We start from the raw sequence: 18,690 nt of genomic DNA, 5'->3' as shown, positions 1-18,690 counted from the left end.
TGCTTTATTATTCATATGTGCATACAACGCTTGGGTCATTTCTCCCCCCTGCCCCCACCCCCTCCCTTACCACTCACTCCACCCCCTCCCTCTCCCCCACCCCCTCAATACCCAGCAGAAATTATTTTGCCCTTATCTCTAATTTTGTTGTAGAGAGAGGATAAGCCATAATAGGAAGGAACAAGGGTTTTTGCTAGTTGAGATAAGGATAGCTATACAGGGAGTTGACTCACATTAATTTCCTGTGCGTGTGTGTTACCTTCTAGGTTAATTCTTTTTGATCTAACCTTTTCTCTAGTTCTGGTCCCCTTCTCCTATTGGCCTCAGTTGCTTTTAAGGTATCTGCTTTAGTTTCTCTGCGTTAAGGGCAACAAATGCTAGCTAGTTTTTTAGGTGTCTTACCTATCCTCACCCCTCCCTTGTGTGCTGTGTGCTCTCGCTTTATCACATGCTCAAAGTCCAATCCCATTGTTGTGTTTGCCCTTGATCTAATGTCCACATATGAGGGAGAACATACGATTTTTGGTCTTTTGGGCCAGTGGGTTGGTTATTCTTGAGACAGGGTCTCGAAAACTATTTGCCTGGGCTGGCTTCAAACCTTGATCCTCCTGAGTAGCTAGGATTATAAGCCTGAGCCACTGCACTAGGCCAGTGCTCTACACGGAGCTACATCCCAGCCCATGAGTGTCAACTTTAGCCGGTGACTAATTACAGTGGAATACAGAAAATTCTTGTAATTCATAGCAGTTAAGTTCTATAAAGTCACTATGAACACTGAATTAGTGAATACTGAACCATGGCTTCTAAGGGAAATGTAGCGTTAGGTCCCTGTGTGCCTGTGGTTACAATGGTTTCATTAACTGATCCATCCGTAACCTTGTTTTCTGTACTTGTGTTTAAAGATACCATATTTAATTCATGCTGTTGATTCTTTAACACTGAGTTCATGGCCAACAGCACCAGCTCATGCTTGAAGGTCAAGCACTAGAGGAGCCTCTGTACTAGGCATGGGGGCCATTTCAATCAGCAAAATCACCACCAACAAGCACAAACATGCAAGCAAACAACTCCCCCAACCAACCAATAAGCAAAACACACTCTTCCCCCCAAAAAAGTAGGCCTAACTAGTCTGCAGAGGGACACTTGCTTGCAGTGTGAGTGTTGGAACTAGAAGGCAGAGCTTTGCTTTGACTTCAGCTGGGGACATGCACACTGAGTGATTGTAAACTGCTCCAGCCAATTTGCAGGACAGTGCTCTCTCCTGTCCTCCTTAGAATAGAAAAATATTAGCACTGATTGCCCTTTTTAATCACTGCAAAATTCTCCTAATTTTTTTGAGGCACTATATTATTATGTAGCCCAGGCTGGCCTAGAACTTGTAGTCCTCCTGCCTCAGCCTCCTGATTGCTGGTATTACAGGCGTGTATCACTATGCCTGGCTTAATATTAAACTATTCTAAACTTACAATTCTACAATGAAAGGTCGCTTCAGGACGGCCATGAATCATGAAGCATGTTAAAACATATTTTGACTAGCTGAGGAAATATTGATTGAAATTAGATTTATAGTCAAATAAAATCATATAGGTCCCCAAAATACATATTTTTCATGAATATTTTTCAGAAATTTTATTAATCGAGCTAAAAAAACCTTAAATATACTTTACACTTTTGATAAGAAGGATTTTACTTTTTAAAAGGACAATTATAATTTATATTAACAATGAAACAGAAGGTCTTTGAATTGGTTATTTTCCATAAAATGAAATCTCAATGGTTCCCAGTGGTTCTCTCAGCTGTATTTATAGTAAAGTTACTAAAAGACCACTTTTATTTCAGGTATAAAACACATATGTTCACATGTGTGGGAAAAGCAAAGAAAATGGACCTTAAAAATAAATGAAATGAAAATTTATGAAGCTCCTTGAAAGTGACCTTGATAAATTGTTTTACAACCAGCTATGTATCAGGATAGGGATAGGGGATCTGTTTTAGGATGAACCAATAAAAATAAAATCATTGGCAAAGACCGGCTCATGTATCAGAGAGATCAGATAGGGGCAGTAACATCTGAAGCAAGTACAGGAAAGGACTGAGAATCCTTTCAAGACCTTTAAAACCAGTCACATGCAGCAGTAGACTTCAGTGATCTGTATTTCATCACATAAATTCAGTCAGATGTCTAAAGTAGTTGTTTGCAAGCGCTGGCGATATTTCATTCAGTCTGTCACAGTTCATTTGAATTGTTATAACAAAGTACCTTAGACTTTATAAATTACAAAAATTTGTTTCTCACAGTCCTGGAGGCTGAGAAGTTCAAATAGAAGGTGCCAGTAGATTTAATGTCTGATCAAAGAGGCTCATTCCAGACAGATGGCATCTTCTTGCTGTGTCCTCATAGGGCAGCTTGCTGAAGCCACTCTTATAAAAGCATTGCGCTCGGTCATTGGAGTGAAGACCTCCTGACTTAGTTACTTCCTAAAGGTCCTACCTCTTACCACTATCACAGTGGGAACAAAGTTCCAGCATAGGAATTTGGGAGGGACATAAACACTCAGATCATAACAAGTCATTGGGAAAGAATTTAAGCCATGCATACTTTTCTAAAAATCTTTAGACAATTAAAATATCACAAGAGTGGTTTCAGTGACAAGCTTTCAAATGGAAAACAAAAGCTCCAAAAGTTATCATTGCACAAATTTTCCTAGGAGTTAACATGCTAGAACTAGACACAAGCTCCCCCCACCACCCCGCCCGCCATGGCCACTTACAAGGCGTTTTAATCTTCCCTTGATATGTTTATTAAACATGGATCTCAGCGTGCCAGGTTTATCCATGTATGTCAGGATAGGGTTTAATATAGATCAGAGAGAGCTTGATTTTCTACTTTAAGCTGGATGTGCAGGAGATTTCCTGTTCCACTCTGTAAAATATGTTTTCTGCTCTCAACACCTCAGACTAAATTCGACCCTCACTGAAATCTCTCTTCTCCCTCCTTTCTTTAGTCTCCTTGCTGCCTGACTCAGGCTGACTCGGGCTGTCTGATGAGCACAGATGACAGTTGATCCCATTCCCCTTCCCACCTGAGTCTTTTCCCTCCTCAGCATGGCCACCCCCATTTCCTCTAGTCTCATCTCTGGCCTGTGACAGTGCTTTCTGGGGCTTTCTTGTCTCCTCTCCTCCATCACAGCCTGGCCACTGTCACCGTGCTACCTTTCTGGGGTGCAGCATTCACAGCCTTGCTTTAGCCTACCTTTTTTGCCTCCATTCCTATCAAAACACACATTGCCCTTACAAAAAGAATCCTCTACCAGTGGTTTTTAAGGGCTGCAAATTCATACCTCCCATTCTTCTGAAGAGTCCAGGCTGGTCAGAATCAGACTTCACACAGTGGAATTCTACAGCAATTGGATGCAGAATTATCAGCGAGGGGACTTTTCCACCTGCTCTCAGTGTTTACTGGTTTTTCATTTCTTCTGACAGTATCAGTCAATCGAAAAATTAAACAAGTTTGTAGTGATTCTAATGTAAGAAAAAACTGGAACTGGCAAATAGGTTTTCTACAATCAATACTATTATTAGATTTCTGAAAGCTTTAGTTTCCAATAAAGGCTTCTTTTTTTTTTTTTTCCCCTAATGTTACCGATAATGAAAGTGTTGGGATTCTGGATGGGGCACATGCCAATGTTTACTGTAGGGTCAAAAAACCACTGCCAGCATTACTGGGTATCCCGTAAATATGTACAATTTCAGTATGTCAATTAAAAATATGTTGTGTGTTTTTAAAACGTTGTCAAGGCTCAGAAACCCTCAGAAACAATAACGGGTGCTTGCAGGATGAATGGATGCAATTCAACAAACTGCCTCAGCTCTGATTCATGTTAAGTTTCCAACAGCAGGTGGGTTCCCAAAAGGCTTTAACGGGCTGCGAATGTGGGGTCACCTTTTGGGTTCTGTAACAAAGTGCGGGACGGTAGGCGGGTTCCTCTCACCTTCTCTGTGATTTAGTTTTCTGACCTGGGGTCTGATAGTCACTCTTCCATTTGGAGCTGTGTGCAACTTACTTCCTTTCTCTGTGACTGTTTCCTCTTCTTAAAAGTGGATTAATTTAAGATACACTTCCAAATCTTGCTCCCTTTAAGGAATCACCCACGGGAAACACGTCGAACACCTCGTGTAAGCAATCCCACGAGTAATTCACTAGGGGAAGCCATGCTGTCACCAACACTAGCCTTCCCATCCCCTCCTTCCGCGCAGGGTTGTTGAGAAGGTACACGAATTCACCACGGCAGGCTGCATACATCGCAGAGTCCAGTGCAAAATGAAAACGCGAGGTCCCGTTGGAAAACTACGAATTCCGGGACGGAGAGGGCAGAGCATCAAATCCGGCGCAGGGAATGGGCTAGCGCCGTCCACAGGTTGCATGCCCACGAACGCGGCATGCCTTGGAGCTCAAGACGCATTTGCACACAGTAGGTGCGAAATAAATGTTCTGTTCACCCTGATCAGAGCAAGCTCCTACACCTCAGGATCGCCAGCACTGCTAACGTGGACGTTCGCTGTCCCTTGTCCCTGCAGTTGCACTCGGTGCCACCCCGACCTCCATCCCCGCGGACCCCAAGTGGTTCCGGAGAGCGCCAAGGCCAAGGGCAGCTGCAGGTGCGCTGCCTCCCCGCGCGCTGTTTACCGGTTGCCCGGGGAGACGCGGGTCCGCGTAGTCCCCAACAGCATGAGCCGCCGCGGCTGCTCCGGCTCCCGGAGCCTGGGCCGCGACAATGACACCAGCGTGGGCGCCGCGTCACCCGCGCCCGAGGTACGGTGCCAGCGCAGCCCTGTCCCGGCCTAGTCCCGAGCCGAGGGACAGGCGACCCCAGGAGGGCCGCGCGCCCCGGAGCCGCACCGTCCCCCCGAGTGCGTGGGTGGGGTCGGGGTCGCTCGGTCCCCTAGGGCAGGGGACCACAATGGCCCTCTAGTTTTAGGGCGTGAGTTTGGGAAGCGCACACGAACTTCGGGGTGCGCGCACGGCTCCCCTGATCGCTAAAGATGGTTAAATCCCAGTGTGGCCGCCCTGAGGATCTCCCACCCCCACCCCCTCTCCAGCAAAGAGTCCCTTTCTGCAGCTTTCCCTGAAGATGCGACTCAGAGCTTTGTCCTCAGACTCGGAGGGGCTGGGATTAGTGCGGGCCCCAAGCAAGTGGCTCGCCCTTGCGTTGCTAACCGCTCCAGAAACAGATCCAGTCGACCTTGGATCCCTTTACGCCCTTCCTCCCGCGAGTTACTTAGGCTCTGGGGACTTAACAGGTGTCAGATATGCGACACACATGGGAAACTCTGGCTGGGTTAAATGTGTTCCTCTAGACTTGGCGTGGGGTTCCCCCTCCAGGTAGCTTGTGGGTCAGGGAAATTGCTATTTACTTATTATGTTTCTTTAGGTTATTTTCATTGGGACATTCTTTTTGGCAGCACAGGGGTTTGAACTCAGGGCCTCACACTTGTGAGGCAGGTGCTTTACAACTCGAGCCACACCTCCAACCCCTTTTCAGTTTCCTTATTTTGCACTTTTTTGCCCAGGCCAGCCTCAGATCACAATCCTCCTAACTAAGCCTCCTGTGTAGCTGGGATTTTAACGTGCACCGTAACGTCTAGCTTGCTTGCTAACTTTCTGCGTGGCTGGCTTCAAACCAAGATCCTCCTGATGTTTGTCTTTCTTTTCCCTTCCTCCCTTCCTCCCTTCCTTACTCCCTTTCTCCCTTCCTCCCTCCCTCCCTGTCCTGGAGATTGAACCCAGGGCCTGGTGCATGCTAAGCAAGATCTTTAGCACCTGAGGTAAGCCCCCAGCCCTTTTTTTTTGTTGTTTTTGAGACAGGACCTCCAAATATCAGCTACCAAGTAGCTGGTATTAAAGGCATTTACCTCTGTGTCTGGGCTAATAGGGGCCTTTCTGATGGAGTAGAAAACTGCAGGGACCTAGGAATCAGCTTTTGTATTGTAACTGGGTTCAGCAGCCCTCATCAGGTCTCTTTCATATGACACTTGTCAAAATGATCAGTGTTTGAGAATTTTACTGTGCTCACGGGAAACATGGAATCATGGTACTTACCACAAGGTGTCCTTTTAGGATATCAGTCAATATACGAAAAGCATTTGGCCAAGTGTCTGGCAGAATAAGTGCTTACCACATTAGCCATGGCTATTCTTTTTTTTTTTGGAGGGGGGACACTGGGGTTTGAACTCAGGGCTTTGTGTTTGCAAAGCAGGCACTCTACCACTTGAGCCATGCCTCCAATCCATTTTGCTCTGGTTATTTTGGAGATGGGGATCTCACTTTTTGCCTTGACTGTGATCTTTCCATTTATGCTTCCCACAGTAACTGGGATGACAGGTGTGTCTCACCATGCCCAGCTTTTTTCTACTGAGATGGGGTCTTGGGAACTTTTTGCCTGGGTTGGCCTCAAACCTCGATCCTCCCAGTCTCTGCCTCCTAAGTAGCTAGAGTTATAGGCTTGAGATACTGGCACTTGGCAACAATTGCTGTTCTTTATAACTTCTGGAATTTTTCTTGGTGTTAACACCTGTACCACCTACTACTACTGCCATCACTCATAACCCCATCAATTCCTCAGCCACCACCATAACAATCAGTTACTGAGGATGTGTGGAAGGGACTGAGGATACAAATTCACACACTGCCCCCACTCTCAATGGAGAATAACAAGCTCACACTCAAGAGAAACAGACACGTGGAAGGATTCCTGGTTCATCGGTGTCACTCTTGAGCCAGGCTTAATGCTGAGGATTTAGAGCTTTTCCTGTATAAATATGAGGGAAGTCATCCTTGCCACTGTAAAAAAATTATTCGGTGGAGTAGGTGTAGTAGTTCACATCTGTAGACCCAGCTACTTAGGAGGCTGAGGCAGGAGGATCACTAGAGCCCACAAATGGAGGCCAGCCAGGGCAACGCAGCAAGATCCTGTCTTAAAAAGAGTGAGATACAGATACCATAAAGTGCGTGGTCTTAAGCACTTGAGAGGACAGAGTTCGGTGGCATTAAGTCCCTTTACATTGGCCTGCAAGCACCGCTGCTACCCCTCAAGATATTTCCTCAACTTGTAGAACCAGAACTCTGTGCTCATTAAACAATAACTTCCCAGCCTCCTCTCCAGCCCTTAAAGCAAAAGTGTATAAAAAGATATACCAGGTAAATAACCAAAATAAAGCTGATCACACTATTAATTCTATAGAAAATGACAAAAATATTATTAGAAGTGAAGAAAGTCACTTCTAATGGTAAACTTTTTCACTCATCAGGAAGTTGTAATAATTCTAAATGTGTGTGCACCTAACAGCCCCAAACAGAAGAACAAAAATGGAGGCTGCTTGAGTGATAAGTCCTAGCAAGTGCAAGGCCCTGAGTTCAAACTGCCGTACTGCCAAAAAAAAAAAAAAGAAAGAAAAGAAAAACTGATAGCAAAATTATGAAGGACAAATAGATAAATCTATAACTAGCACAGAACATTTTCAACATACCTCTGTAAGTATTTGGTAGATCAACCACAGTAAGAGAGAAGTTCAAAAGCTATGCAAACTTGGTTAAATTATTGTGAGAGTAAAAATGCATAAAGTATTTGGGATATGGCTGTTGATGCTAACAGGACATTTTCTCCCTTTGCCCAAAGGACTGTGTAATAATCAATTGGACAAATGCCTAGAAAGTATAATTTCTTGCTAGGGATTGAGTTTTGTTTTATTTTTTATTATTTATTTATTTATTTATTTTTATTTCTTTTATTCATATGTGCATATGATGTCATTTCTCCTCCCTTCCCCCACCCCCTTCCTTACCCCTCCCCTCCCTTCCCCCCCATCCCCTCGCTACCATGCAGAAACTATTTTGACCTCATCTCTAATTTTATTGAAGAGAGAGTATAAGCAATAATAGGAAGGAACAAGGGTTTTTGATGGTCGAGATAAGGATAGCTATACAGGGCATTGACTCACATTAATTTCCTGTGCATGTGTGTTATAAAATTCTAAATTAATTCTTCTCAAACTAACCTTTTCTCTAGTTCCTGGTCCCCTTCTCCTATTGGCCTCTGTCACTTTAAAGTTTCTGCATTAGTTCCTTTGCATTGAGCACATCAAATGCTATCTTGTTGTTTTTGGGTTTCTTGCCTATCCTCAGACCTCCCTTGTATGCTCTGACTTTATCATGTGCTCAAATTCCAATCCCCTTGTTGTGTTTGCCCTTGATCTAATGTCCACATATGAGGGAGAACATACGATTTTTGGTCTTTTGGGCCAGGCTAACCTCACTCAGAATAATGTTCTCCAATTCCATCCATTTACCAGCGAATGATAACATTTCGTTCCTCTTCATGGCTGCATAAAATTCCATTGTGTATAGATACCACATTTTCTTGATCCATTGGTCAGTGGTGGGGCATCTTGGCTGTTTCCATAACTTGGCTATTGTGAATAGTGCCGCAATAAGCATGGGTGTGCAGGTGCCTCTGGAGTAACCTGTGTCACAGTCTTTTGGGTATATCCCCAAGAGAGTATTGCTGGATCAAATGGTAGATCAATGTCTAGCTTTTTAAGTAGCCTCCAAATTTTTTTCCAGAGTGGTTGTACTAGTTTACATTCCCACCAACAGTGTAAGAGGGTTCCTTTTTCCGCATCCTTGCCAGCACCTGTTGTTAGTGGTGTTGCTGATGATGGCTATTCTAACAGGGGTGAGGTGGAATCTTAGTGTGGTTTTAATTTGCATTTCCTTTATTGCTAGAGATGGTGAGCATTTTTTCATGTTTTTTTTTTTTTTTTGGCCATTTGAATTTCTTCTTTTGAGAAAGTTCTGTTTAGTTCACTTGCCCATCTCTTTATTGGTTCATTAGTTTTGGAAGAATTTAGTTTTTTAAGTTCCCTATATATTCTGGTTATCAGTCCTTTGTCTGATGTGTAGCTGGCAAATATTTTCTCCCACTCTGTGGGTGTTCTCTTCAGTTTAGAGACCATTTCTTTTGATGAGCAGAAGCTTTTTAGTTTTATGGAGTCCCATTTATCTATGCTATCTCTTAGTTGCTGTGCTGCTGGGGTTTCGTTGAGAAAGTTCTTACCTATACCTACTAACTCCAGAGTATTTCCTACTCTTTCCTGTATCAACTTTATTTTTTTAAAGGAATATAAAACTATTTATTGACCACTGTTCACCATTAGTTACAATAAAGTAAACAATATATAGTTGGATAACATTCTGATTACTACAAAGTTGTTTTCCTGGCTTCTGCAGAACCAGTAACCCAAATACTGCAAGGATTGAGCCTACTGGGGAAAGAAAAACATGCAGGTCACTTTATAAAATTTTCAAACTTATGCCAGCAGGTCCTAAATTGCTGGTATTTCTAACCAGCGGATTACATTTGCATGAGCGAAGTCTGAGATATTTCATGATTCCTAAACCTTTTAGGATAGATTTCAACTTTCTGTAAAGGAATGGCTCCCTAGAGGAACCTTTAAATGTGCACTTGGTCTTTACTAATTAAAATAAACCAGGATTTGTCTAGTTTCCTCATCTGGCTGGGGAAGTTTTTGGTTTCTATTTCATTGATTTCAGCTCTTATTTTTATTATTTCTCTCCTTCTATTTGTTTTGGGATTTGCTTGTTCTACTATCCTTGTTTTAAATAAAAAGAGCTTTATACTGTCACAAACAAACAATAGCTGTGAAATCATGTGAAAGCATTAGACAAATCCACCTTGAAAGGGGCTCTACAACATACCAATACTGGGCTGGGTGCTCGTGACTCATGCCTGTAATCCTAGCTACTTGGGAGGCTGAGATCAGGAGGTCCAAGCCCAGCCTGGGGAAATAGTTTGAAATACCCTATCTCCAAAATAACCAGAGCAAAATGGACTGGTGCATGGCTCAAGCTCAATGGACTGGTTGCAATCGCAAGGCCTTGAGTTCAAAACTCAGTCCCACCAAAGAACAAAAAAATACCAATGCTCTTCAAAGGTGTCAAGGTCATGATTGGCAGAAGACTAAGGAGACCTGAATGCTAAATGCAATATGGAAGCCAGGGTTGGCTCATCATAGAAAAGGAACAGTGGTGAAATTGGAATAAGACCTGTAGCTCAGTGAAGAGTGCTGTGACAGTGTTAATTCCATAGTTTTAACAAATGCACCTCGGTTAACACTGGGGGAACTGGGTATGGATATATAGAAGCCCTGCTCAGTTTTTGCAACTTTTCTGTAATTCTAAGTTATTTCAGAATAAAGCACTTAAAAATAAATGATCAGTTTATTCATTTACACATTTGATTTTATTATTTTCACTGTAACATTTAATTTCTCTTGACATTTATTCTTTGACCTCCTGGCCTTAGAATGCATCATGAGATAAAACCTTCCAAGGACAGGTAGGAGAGAACATTTTGAACATCAGAGATTTTCTCTGTGTATTTTAAAGAGATTGTGTAAGTTTAGTTAGTGTCAGCAAATAGAATGTGTAGTCTGAACAATAGTGAATTCTTGGTTTATACTTGAATTAGGTTGACTAATTATAAAGACTTACTTTTTTCCATGTTCAAGAACAACTTAAATTTTTTTTTAATTTGAAAAGGGAGTAACATTAGCTGCACCAGGAATTATTTATGCTACATTCTTTCACTCAAGGTTTCTTTCTTTCTTTGTTTTGTTTCCAATTTTCTTCCTTTGAAACTGGTGCTTTGGTGGCTTTGATCTAAGGGCGGGGAAGTTCAAAGGCATTGCTGAAGCCGCCAGAGCACCTCAATCTTTCTCTTACTGATATACCAGCACATTGATTATAGCTGCTAAAACTATAGCATTGATATTGCTGGAATAAATAAATAGTGCTTATAAAAATCAATATTCAGCTAACTATCTAGCTGTCAATAGGGAGCATGTCAGTCTCATAAAAATACATTTCTGAATTGCATTCTTTTTTTCTCTTGTTTTATTGGCATATATTAATTATACAAAGAGGTTGCTTTGTGACATTTTCATGTATGCATATGATATACTTGATCAAATTCACACCCTTCTGAATTGTATTTCTGAGTAACTGAGGACTTCCTGTTCACTGAATTTACCTCTATGCTTTTCCTCTCAAATCTGCCCCCTGGGTTTTCTTCAGAAATGTTTTATTTTTTGGTGTCTTAAGGTCAACATAATCTCACCTCTGTCTCATTGCCACTGGGAACATTTTAAGACCTGAGTATAATTGTAATATTTCTCTAAGCCTCTTCTACTTTGGGGTAAATGCAACAGGTAGTAGAATTTCTAAAAGGAACTCTCAGTGTTGAAATCGCGTGAATGTGTGGAGTAAGCATTAAACCATTAGAGACTGGAAGTGACTGAAATCCAGGAAGGCAGGAAATTGGCTGGGGGGTATGTCACATGGTGAGGGAAGAGTGAGGAGGGCAGAACCCAGTGAACGTCAGGGTGAAGAGTGACTGAGGTGGACAAGCTACAGTGGGGGTGGAGAAGGGAGAGCAAGAGTGAAGAAAGCATAGGAGAGGGAGGTGTTAAGGAGGGAGTGTATGGTGTCAAATACCAAAGGGAGGTCCAGTCAGACGAGGAAGGCACAGTGTCCCCTGATACTGGTGATGAGGACACTCTTCTCCCAGAAAGTGACATTGAGGCTGAGCTTTGGAAGGTGAGTAGGAACTGGCTGGGTGGAGGATTGAGCTCTGGTGTGTTGAAGAAGTCTTCGCTGGAGGCCAAGGGTGGGAAGAGGCACCATCTATCTGAGCAACTGCAGAAGGGCAAAGGGATAACAATGGCGAATGTCAAGCCCGGGCTATATTGAACAGTTATGCATCTCTACAAGAAATCACTCTAGGGACAGTGTGGGAAATGGATTAGAGGTGATTGGGGGAGGGGCATGTGTGGGGAGTAGGCTTGATGTTGGGAGGCTGTTTAGAGGCTACCGTGGGGTCTAGACTTGGGTGGTGGATAAAGACATTGGGGTACTGGGTGTGAGAATTCACACATGCATGGTAACTGGGGAAACGGAGACAGGTGGAGACACACAGGTTTGTGGCCTGAAAGATCAGATAAGTCATTCACCGAGATGGAGAACCCAAGAAGAGCAGGCTGGGGAAAATATCCTGAATCCAAACGCAGTCGGGGGTGGGAAGTGCCCATGCCATGTCCAGGTTGTATCCAGTAGGCGCTTAGATATGCAGATCCCGAACCTAACAGACAAGGCTTATTGAATAAATATTTACTGGCCTGCAAAGAATATCAACCTACCAGTCAAGAGATTTGAATATTCTTGAGTCTGAAATCAGCTGATTTTGTTGTCTGGAACACACTATTTCTCTTTCCTTGGTCTAGTTTCCTTATGTTTTAAAGTTCATTTCCACTTTAAATTTTCCAAATATTAATAAACTAACCATAATTTCCAAAACTATTTGAGAGATTTATAATAGAAACATATATAAAGCAGAGAAAGAGAGAGAGAGACAGAGAGAGAGAGAGAGAGAGAGAGAGAGAGGAGCTGGAAATAAGCCCAGGTGTTGATACCTTCTGGAACACAAAGGAAGTGGCCTTGTGATGCTGAAGAGATGGGAGGAAGGAAGCTTCCTCTCCAAGTGGGTCAGGGCAGCAGTGGAGGTCACCATGTTTTTCACAGAGGATTCTGGAAGGTTCCATGCTTGTGACTGGCAGATACAGATATGGGTCAGGGAGTGGGAAGACATCAGGGTGATTCGTTGATGAACAGAATCACCAGTTATCTCAATCCCCAGTGCCCAACTCCTTCCCCAGCCCACATAGTCCCACCTGCAGCCTGTTGTAGACTAAATGTTTATGAATCCCTCAAATTCATATGTTGAAATCCTAACCCCCAGTGTGAGGGTATTTTGATAATCATATTTTTCAATTTAAAAGCTCAAAAGACAATGATTTGTCACAGTTTGGAGGCCGGGAAATATGAGACCAAGTCTGTTCTTGGTGAGGGCTTTCTTCCTGACTTGCAGCCACCTTATCACTATGTCCTTCTTACAAGGCCACTAATCCAATCCTAGAGGCCCTGCCCTCATGACATCATCTAAATCTCACCAACGTTCCCATCTCCAAACACCGGTACTGCTAAAATAAAAGAAAATTGTTTGTCCCTTCTATAGGTTGATATGAAACTTATCAGTATGAAAAGATGTTCAACAAATCACTAGGAAATTGCTGTTTTATGAGTTAAGATAGACTTTTTTAAGTATGTTCTAGAGCAGGAGCTAATTTGAATAAATGGCTTACTAAAGTTTAAAGCACACCACTTAATAGAGGAACTGAACTATTACACCATGGAAAACTTTCATTTTAAAATTTTTATCAAACGTGTTTTAATAGGTGGAGTGGAAAAATCCCATTTGGGAAGAGTTCTAGAATCTTTTTAACATGTGGGAAGTCACGTGCATGTGCACACACACACACACTCACACACACACACACACACACACACACACACACACACACAGATGATGTTAAAATGATAAAATGTCCCATCTAACTAGTTGTCTTTGGTGGGACTAGTGTTTGAGCTCAGCGCTTCATGCTTGCAAAGTAGGTACTCTACCATATAAACCACACCTCCAGTCCATTTTGCTCTGGTTATTTTGGAGATGGAGTCTCATGAACTATTTATACAGGCTGGCCTCAAACCTTAATCCTCTTGATCTCAGCCTCCCAAATAGCCACCCCAGCATGAGCCTGTCTCTCAACAGGGATTTTTGTTTCTATCCTGCCTCTCACAGAAGCTATTCCAGATCTGCACTCATGATTAGTTTTGACAGCTACGCCCTACACCTCCCAGGAAGCGACACCAACATAAATTCTTCTAGACCTTTAAAATAGGACCTGAGTTACTAATTTGCTTGTGACCCTTTTTGACTCTAGCTTAAGAAATTATCTTATTGGTGTGAACAGAGTTTTCTAAGCTTCATAGAACTTTACATTTAACTAAAATACAAGCTCCTAAATTGACTCAACCCGACCTGTACATTTCTGAACCTACAGAAAGCAGAATGTATCTTCCAAACAGTGATAGGGAAGAGATTTATGAATTAAAATTAAATTAATTCTTTGACCTCAGCATTGCCTATGGAAGGCAAAGTATTACTACGACAGGCAGACTGGTTGTAAGGAGGATTGGGATGTGATTCAATTTACAGAAGCGATCACTTAAACTTTTGAACAGATACTTACGGGGTAGGAGTGGGTGATTAAGGGCATGGACTTAGGAGGCAGACAGTCTTGGTTTGGATTCTGCCTGTACAGTTGTTTTCATTCATTCCTGATGCCTAGTCACTAGGGACATAGTGGTGAACAAAAAAGACATTTTCCTGCTCTGTGGGCCTCAGAGTCTAGCAGGGGAATTGGACATTAGGTAAATAATGGTACAGATAAATCGTTACAAGGGGCATTGTCATGAAGGGTGAGTGTTGGGTGCCATGGAAGGAACCATGAGCTTCATTTAGACTGAGGATCAGAGAAAGCTGATCTAGCCACAGTGGCTGGGGTAGAGTGGGCATGGGTGAGGGGGTTTAGGATTGAGGGAGAGGAGAGGAGAGTGAGAAGAGGAAAGGAGAGGAGAGTGAGAAGAGGAGAAGGGAGAAGAGGAGAAGAGAGGAGAGGAGAACCTAAGTTTTCTTCTTGTACCATGTGGATAGTAGCTTTGGCTTCTGTGACTGTTCCCAGGATTAAAGATTATTGCAGTTGAGGGATGCTTAACACAGGCCTGGCATCATATTGAACACCCTGCAGCTCTGAACGGGAGTTGTAATGCCCTCACAGAGTTCACACTCATGATGCAGGAACAGAACATAGAGCAGGAGGGAGGCCTGGGCGCTCAAAGTGGGTTTGTGGATACAAGGGGTGCCCTGGATGATTTAAGGATGTTCAGGAAAAAAAGAAAATTTAATCTCAGGTAAGTATCAAGACTTTAAAAAAGAATGCCTAAAGTTATTACTGCCATTATTCACAGGGTAAATATTTGAATACAGACATCTGAAAGGGACACAGAAATATCGAGAAGGGATTGATTAAATAGTGACCGTGTCATGAAACTCATAAACATTATTGGTGGGAGTGTAAATCAGTGCTACTAATGTGCGATTGTACCCAAATCTTTAAAACGTTTATTCCCTTTCATCCAGTTGTTTCTCTTCATAGGGAAATAATCAGAAATTCTAATAAATTTATAATACTGATACATTGAAAAGAGAACTAAATATCCAATGATGGGAGAGCAGTCAAATTGAATGACACCTTTATGATAGAAGGGTAAACATTTAAAAATGATAACATTTTAAGGCTCAAGTGGTAGAGTGCTCTGCATATAAGCATGAGGCCCTGAATTCAAACTCTAGTACAGCCAAAAAAAAGAATACTTGGAAAATATTAATATTAAGAGAAGAAGATAGGACACAATTTAAAGTTATGGTGTAACATCAATTTTTAATTTTAGTTTTATTTATTTATTCTGGTGGGACTGGGGTTTTAACTCCAGGCTTCACACTTGCAAAGCAGACACTCTACCACTTGAGCTAAACTTCCAGTCCATTTTGTTCTGGTTTGGAGATGGGGTCTTGAGAACTATTTCCCTGGTCTGCCTTGAACCATAGTCTACCTGATCTTAACCTCCCAAGTAGCTAGGATTACAAGCATGAACCACTGGTTTCATTTTATTTTTTGAGATAGAGTCTCTCTCTATCCCAGGCTGGCATGGTCCTCACGGAGCCCAAGCTGGCCTCGAACTCACAATCTTTCTGCCTCACCCTCCCAAGTGGTTGGATTACAAGTATACACCATCATGCCTGCTATCCAATTATATTTTTAAAAGACTATATATATATATGAAAAATACTATAAATAAATGCACAAAAATAAAACAGAGTTGCAGGATGTGGTTAGTATTCATTTCTTCGTTGATTTGACAACCAGAGAAATACCATCCAGGGTCAATAAAACGATGAGGATTGAGGAGAAGAGCAAGAGTAGTGGTTAGAATAAAAATAAATTTTGCCTGGGTATCCTAGGAAGGAGACACAAAAAAGCCAGTTTCAACTCTTGAATTGGCCAAGACTCTATCAAGTGGAGAAGGAGCTTGGGAAGGAAGTGGAAGGCACCCTGAGTGTAAGTGTGATGGTGATCTTGATTGTCAACAAGATCGGATTGAGAAACACCTCGGCAATAACCAGAGTGCACCACTGGGTCTGTTGATGAGGGCATTTACGAAGAGGATTAACTAAGGGGGGAAGTCCTGTCCTGAAAGTGAGTGGCACCATCCCACAGGCTTGGGGCTATTATGCCAAAAAAGGTGTGTGTGTGTGGGGGGAAGGTCTCTGCTTCCTGGTGCCATGATGTGTGCTGCTCTGTTCTTCTGTGCCCTACCTACTCTGATGGACTGAGACCTTGGAAACCATGAGGCCTAACTGATTCTCTCCTGCCTTAAGTTGTTTCTGTCAGGTATTTTGTCACAGGGATGGAATACTGACTAACACTATAAAAACAACGTGCCACGTCTGGACAGATCTAATCTTATCCACGTGACTGGAGAGAAGGCTAGATGTTGGGCATTGGGGCAGAAATGTTGGAAGTGTGGATTTTCGGTGTTTGAGAAGAGGACAGTGTACCTCAAGGCGCTTACTCCTTACCTTGTCTGTGGTGGGCAGCTTTTGTGGACTGGCCTGCATTGCAGGATGACTTGTCTGGCCCTGAAACTGTTAGATTAGCTCAAAGGGAAATGGGAGGAAGGGAGCCCAGTGCAGAAGCAATGGCATCCGTCTTCACTTATTTTCACATGAAGCTTTGGCAGAGCCATTTTCAGTCTTCCTGTTAACACACTTAGACTCAGGACTTTTGATGTGAGACAGGGATGTGTGCACATTCACCTAACAGGGCACATCGCACTGTCTCAGCAGGAAGCTGGTCAGGTGATGAGGAATGCAGTCCAAATTCCTTGACAAAAGTCTAGGAAATCGTGTATGTAATATTAACTAAATTACTATACTCAAATGATGTAACAGAGGCCAGCCAAAGAACCTACACCTCACTCATTCTATGCCCTACTTCAAAATTATCCTTGAAAAGCCAGAACCTGAAAGACACCTCCTTGAACTACACTGTTTTGACCCTGTTACAGAAGGCCTCTTACTAGACCATGACTTGTCATTAGCCATTGGACCATTCTGTGGGTTTTGAAATTTGTTATGATTTCTTGTAGTGAATAGGTAGGTGTGCTGTTACCGAGCAACTGGTTTGCCTTGTGTCATGGTCCTAATGAACTGTGTGGTTTATCTGCTTGGAAGAGTCAAGCCAACCTATTTTTTTCTCCTTTAATTTTTCTTACAGACATTTGTTTTTTCCTCCTCCTCCTCTGTCTGTCTTCTTTTTGCTTCTTGTTTTGACATTGGATAAAAAGTTGACCTGAAGCTCTGGATAAAAGCTAAAATCATTCTCTAAAGTCCATGTCTTTTGCAAACAGTAAAGGTGACAGACGACCTAGCAGGGTGAGGACTTGCCTTTGGTTTATGGGATGGGAGAAGTATGTTCTAAAATACCCAGGGTCAGAAAGAAGGCAGTCTTTTTCCTGTAGAGCCCATGCTTAAGTGATTCACCCGTGTTTTCTGTTTGTTAATGGAAATTTCTGGAGAAGGACAGGCTACTCTAGTGAATAGAAGGCTCCTTACAATAGATTGTCTCCTTACAATGAGACAATCTGTGATCTAGAGGGTGGGGCTCCGTAGAAATCATCCAGCTCCAGGGGCTGATGGTATTAGGTACAATAGGCATAACTGATGAGAATAGGGTGAAATTGTTGAGTGAATCAAATGTGGAGTAAGGACTGGGATATTAGTGAAAAAGAGTATCCATGCTTCTTCATCAACTGATCCAATGGGAAGAGTAGAATTTTTTTTTTTTGTGGTATTGGGGCTTGAACTCAGGGCCTTCACCTTGAGTCACTCCACCGCCCTTTTTTGTGATGGGTTTTTTCAAGATAGGGTCTCTCAAACTATTTGCCTGTTCTGACTTTGATTCTCCTGATCTCTGCCTCCTGTGTAGCTAGGACTACAGGCATGAGCTACAGGCATGAGCCACCAGTTCCTGGCAGGGAAAAGTAGAATATTAATGGAAGGAGCGTCCATCCATTTGCTTAATTCTACAAGTAACTGCTGAGTGTTTACATTGTGAGGTGTTGAGTAGGTGCTGGATATGATTTAGTGAGCATCACGGTCTTGACTGTGACACTGAATACTTGTTTGTACCTATTTGTTGTTCGTTACCCTGTGCTTAGTGCCATGAAAGGAAAGCATAGGTCACATGAGAAGACAGCTGAAACAGCACCGGAATCTCTGGGAGTTTTGATCAGTCAAGTTCCTACAGAAAGCGGGAAGAGGAGAATGGCTTAAATAGGCTTAAACTGCAAATATTAGGAGAGAGAGAGGATTATTTATTAATACTGTATGTGCACTTGTTGGATGATGGATGCCTTCTTCGATTCTTCAGCTTCCTCTTCTACTGTTTGTGGGAGTGTCTGGGGAGGATAGAGTGTGGGTTCTTGGGGGGAGCGAGGTGAGCTTACTTAGGGAGAGGATGGGCCCATCTTGTGAGAGTCTGCTGTGGACACTTGTCATCCACATGTGATGACAGTCATTAAACACTACAGTGGAG

The 18,690-nt window shown here is 42.6% G+C and overlaps 1 protein-coding gene across 1 annotated transcript in view; it reads left to right on the top strand.

Moving 5' to 3' along the window:
• Window positions 1-250: 250 nt before the first annotated feature.
• Ccdc170 (coiled-coil domain containing 170) overlaps window positions 251-18,690 on the top strand; it is an 84,813-nt gene continuing 66,373 nt past the window's right edge. Inside the window, exon 1 of the mRNA XM_074072313.1 lies at window positions 251-4,813. Within this exon, the coding sequence (XP_073928414.1) occupies window positions 4,322-4,813 (492 nt within the window). The 5' untranslated portion in view covers window positions 251-4,321. The remainder of the gene's footprint in view (window positions 4,814-18,690) is intronic.

Source organism: Castor canadensis, chromosome 1 (assembly GCF_047511655.1).
Source record: "Castor canadensis chromosome 1, mCasCan1.hap1v2, whole genome shotgun sequence".
NCBI lineage: Eukaryota > Metazoa > Chordata > Mammalia > Rodentia > Castoridae > Castor > Castor canadensis.
Note: the sequence above shows the minus strand (reverse complement) of the source record. Positions and strands in the feature narration are given on the sequence as shown.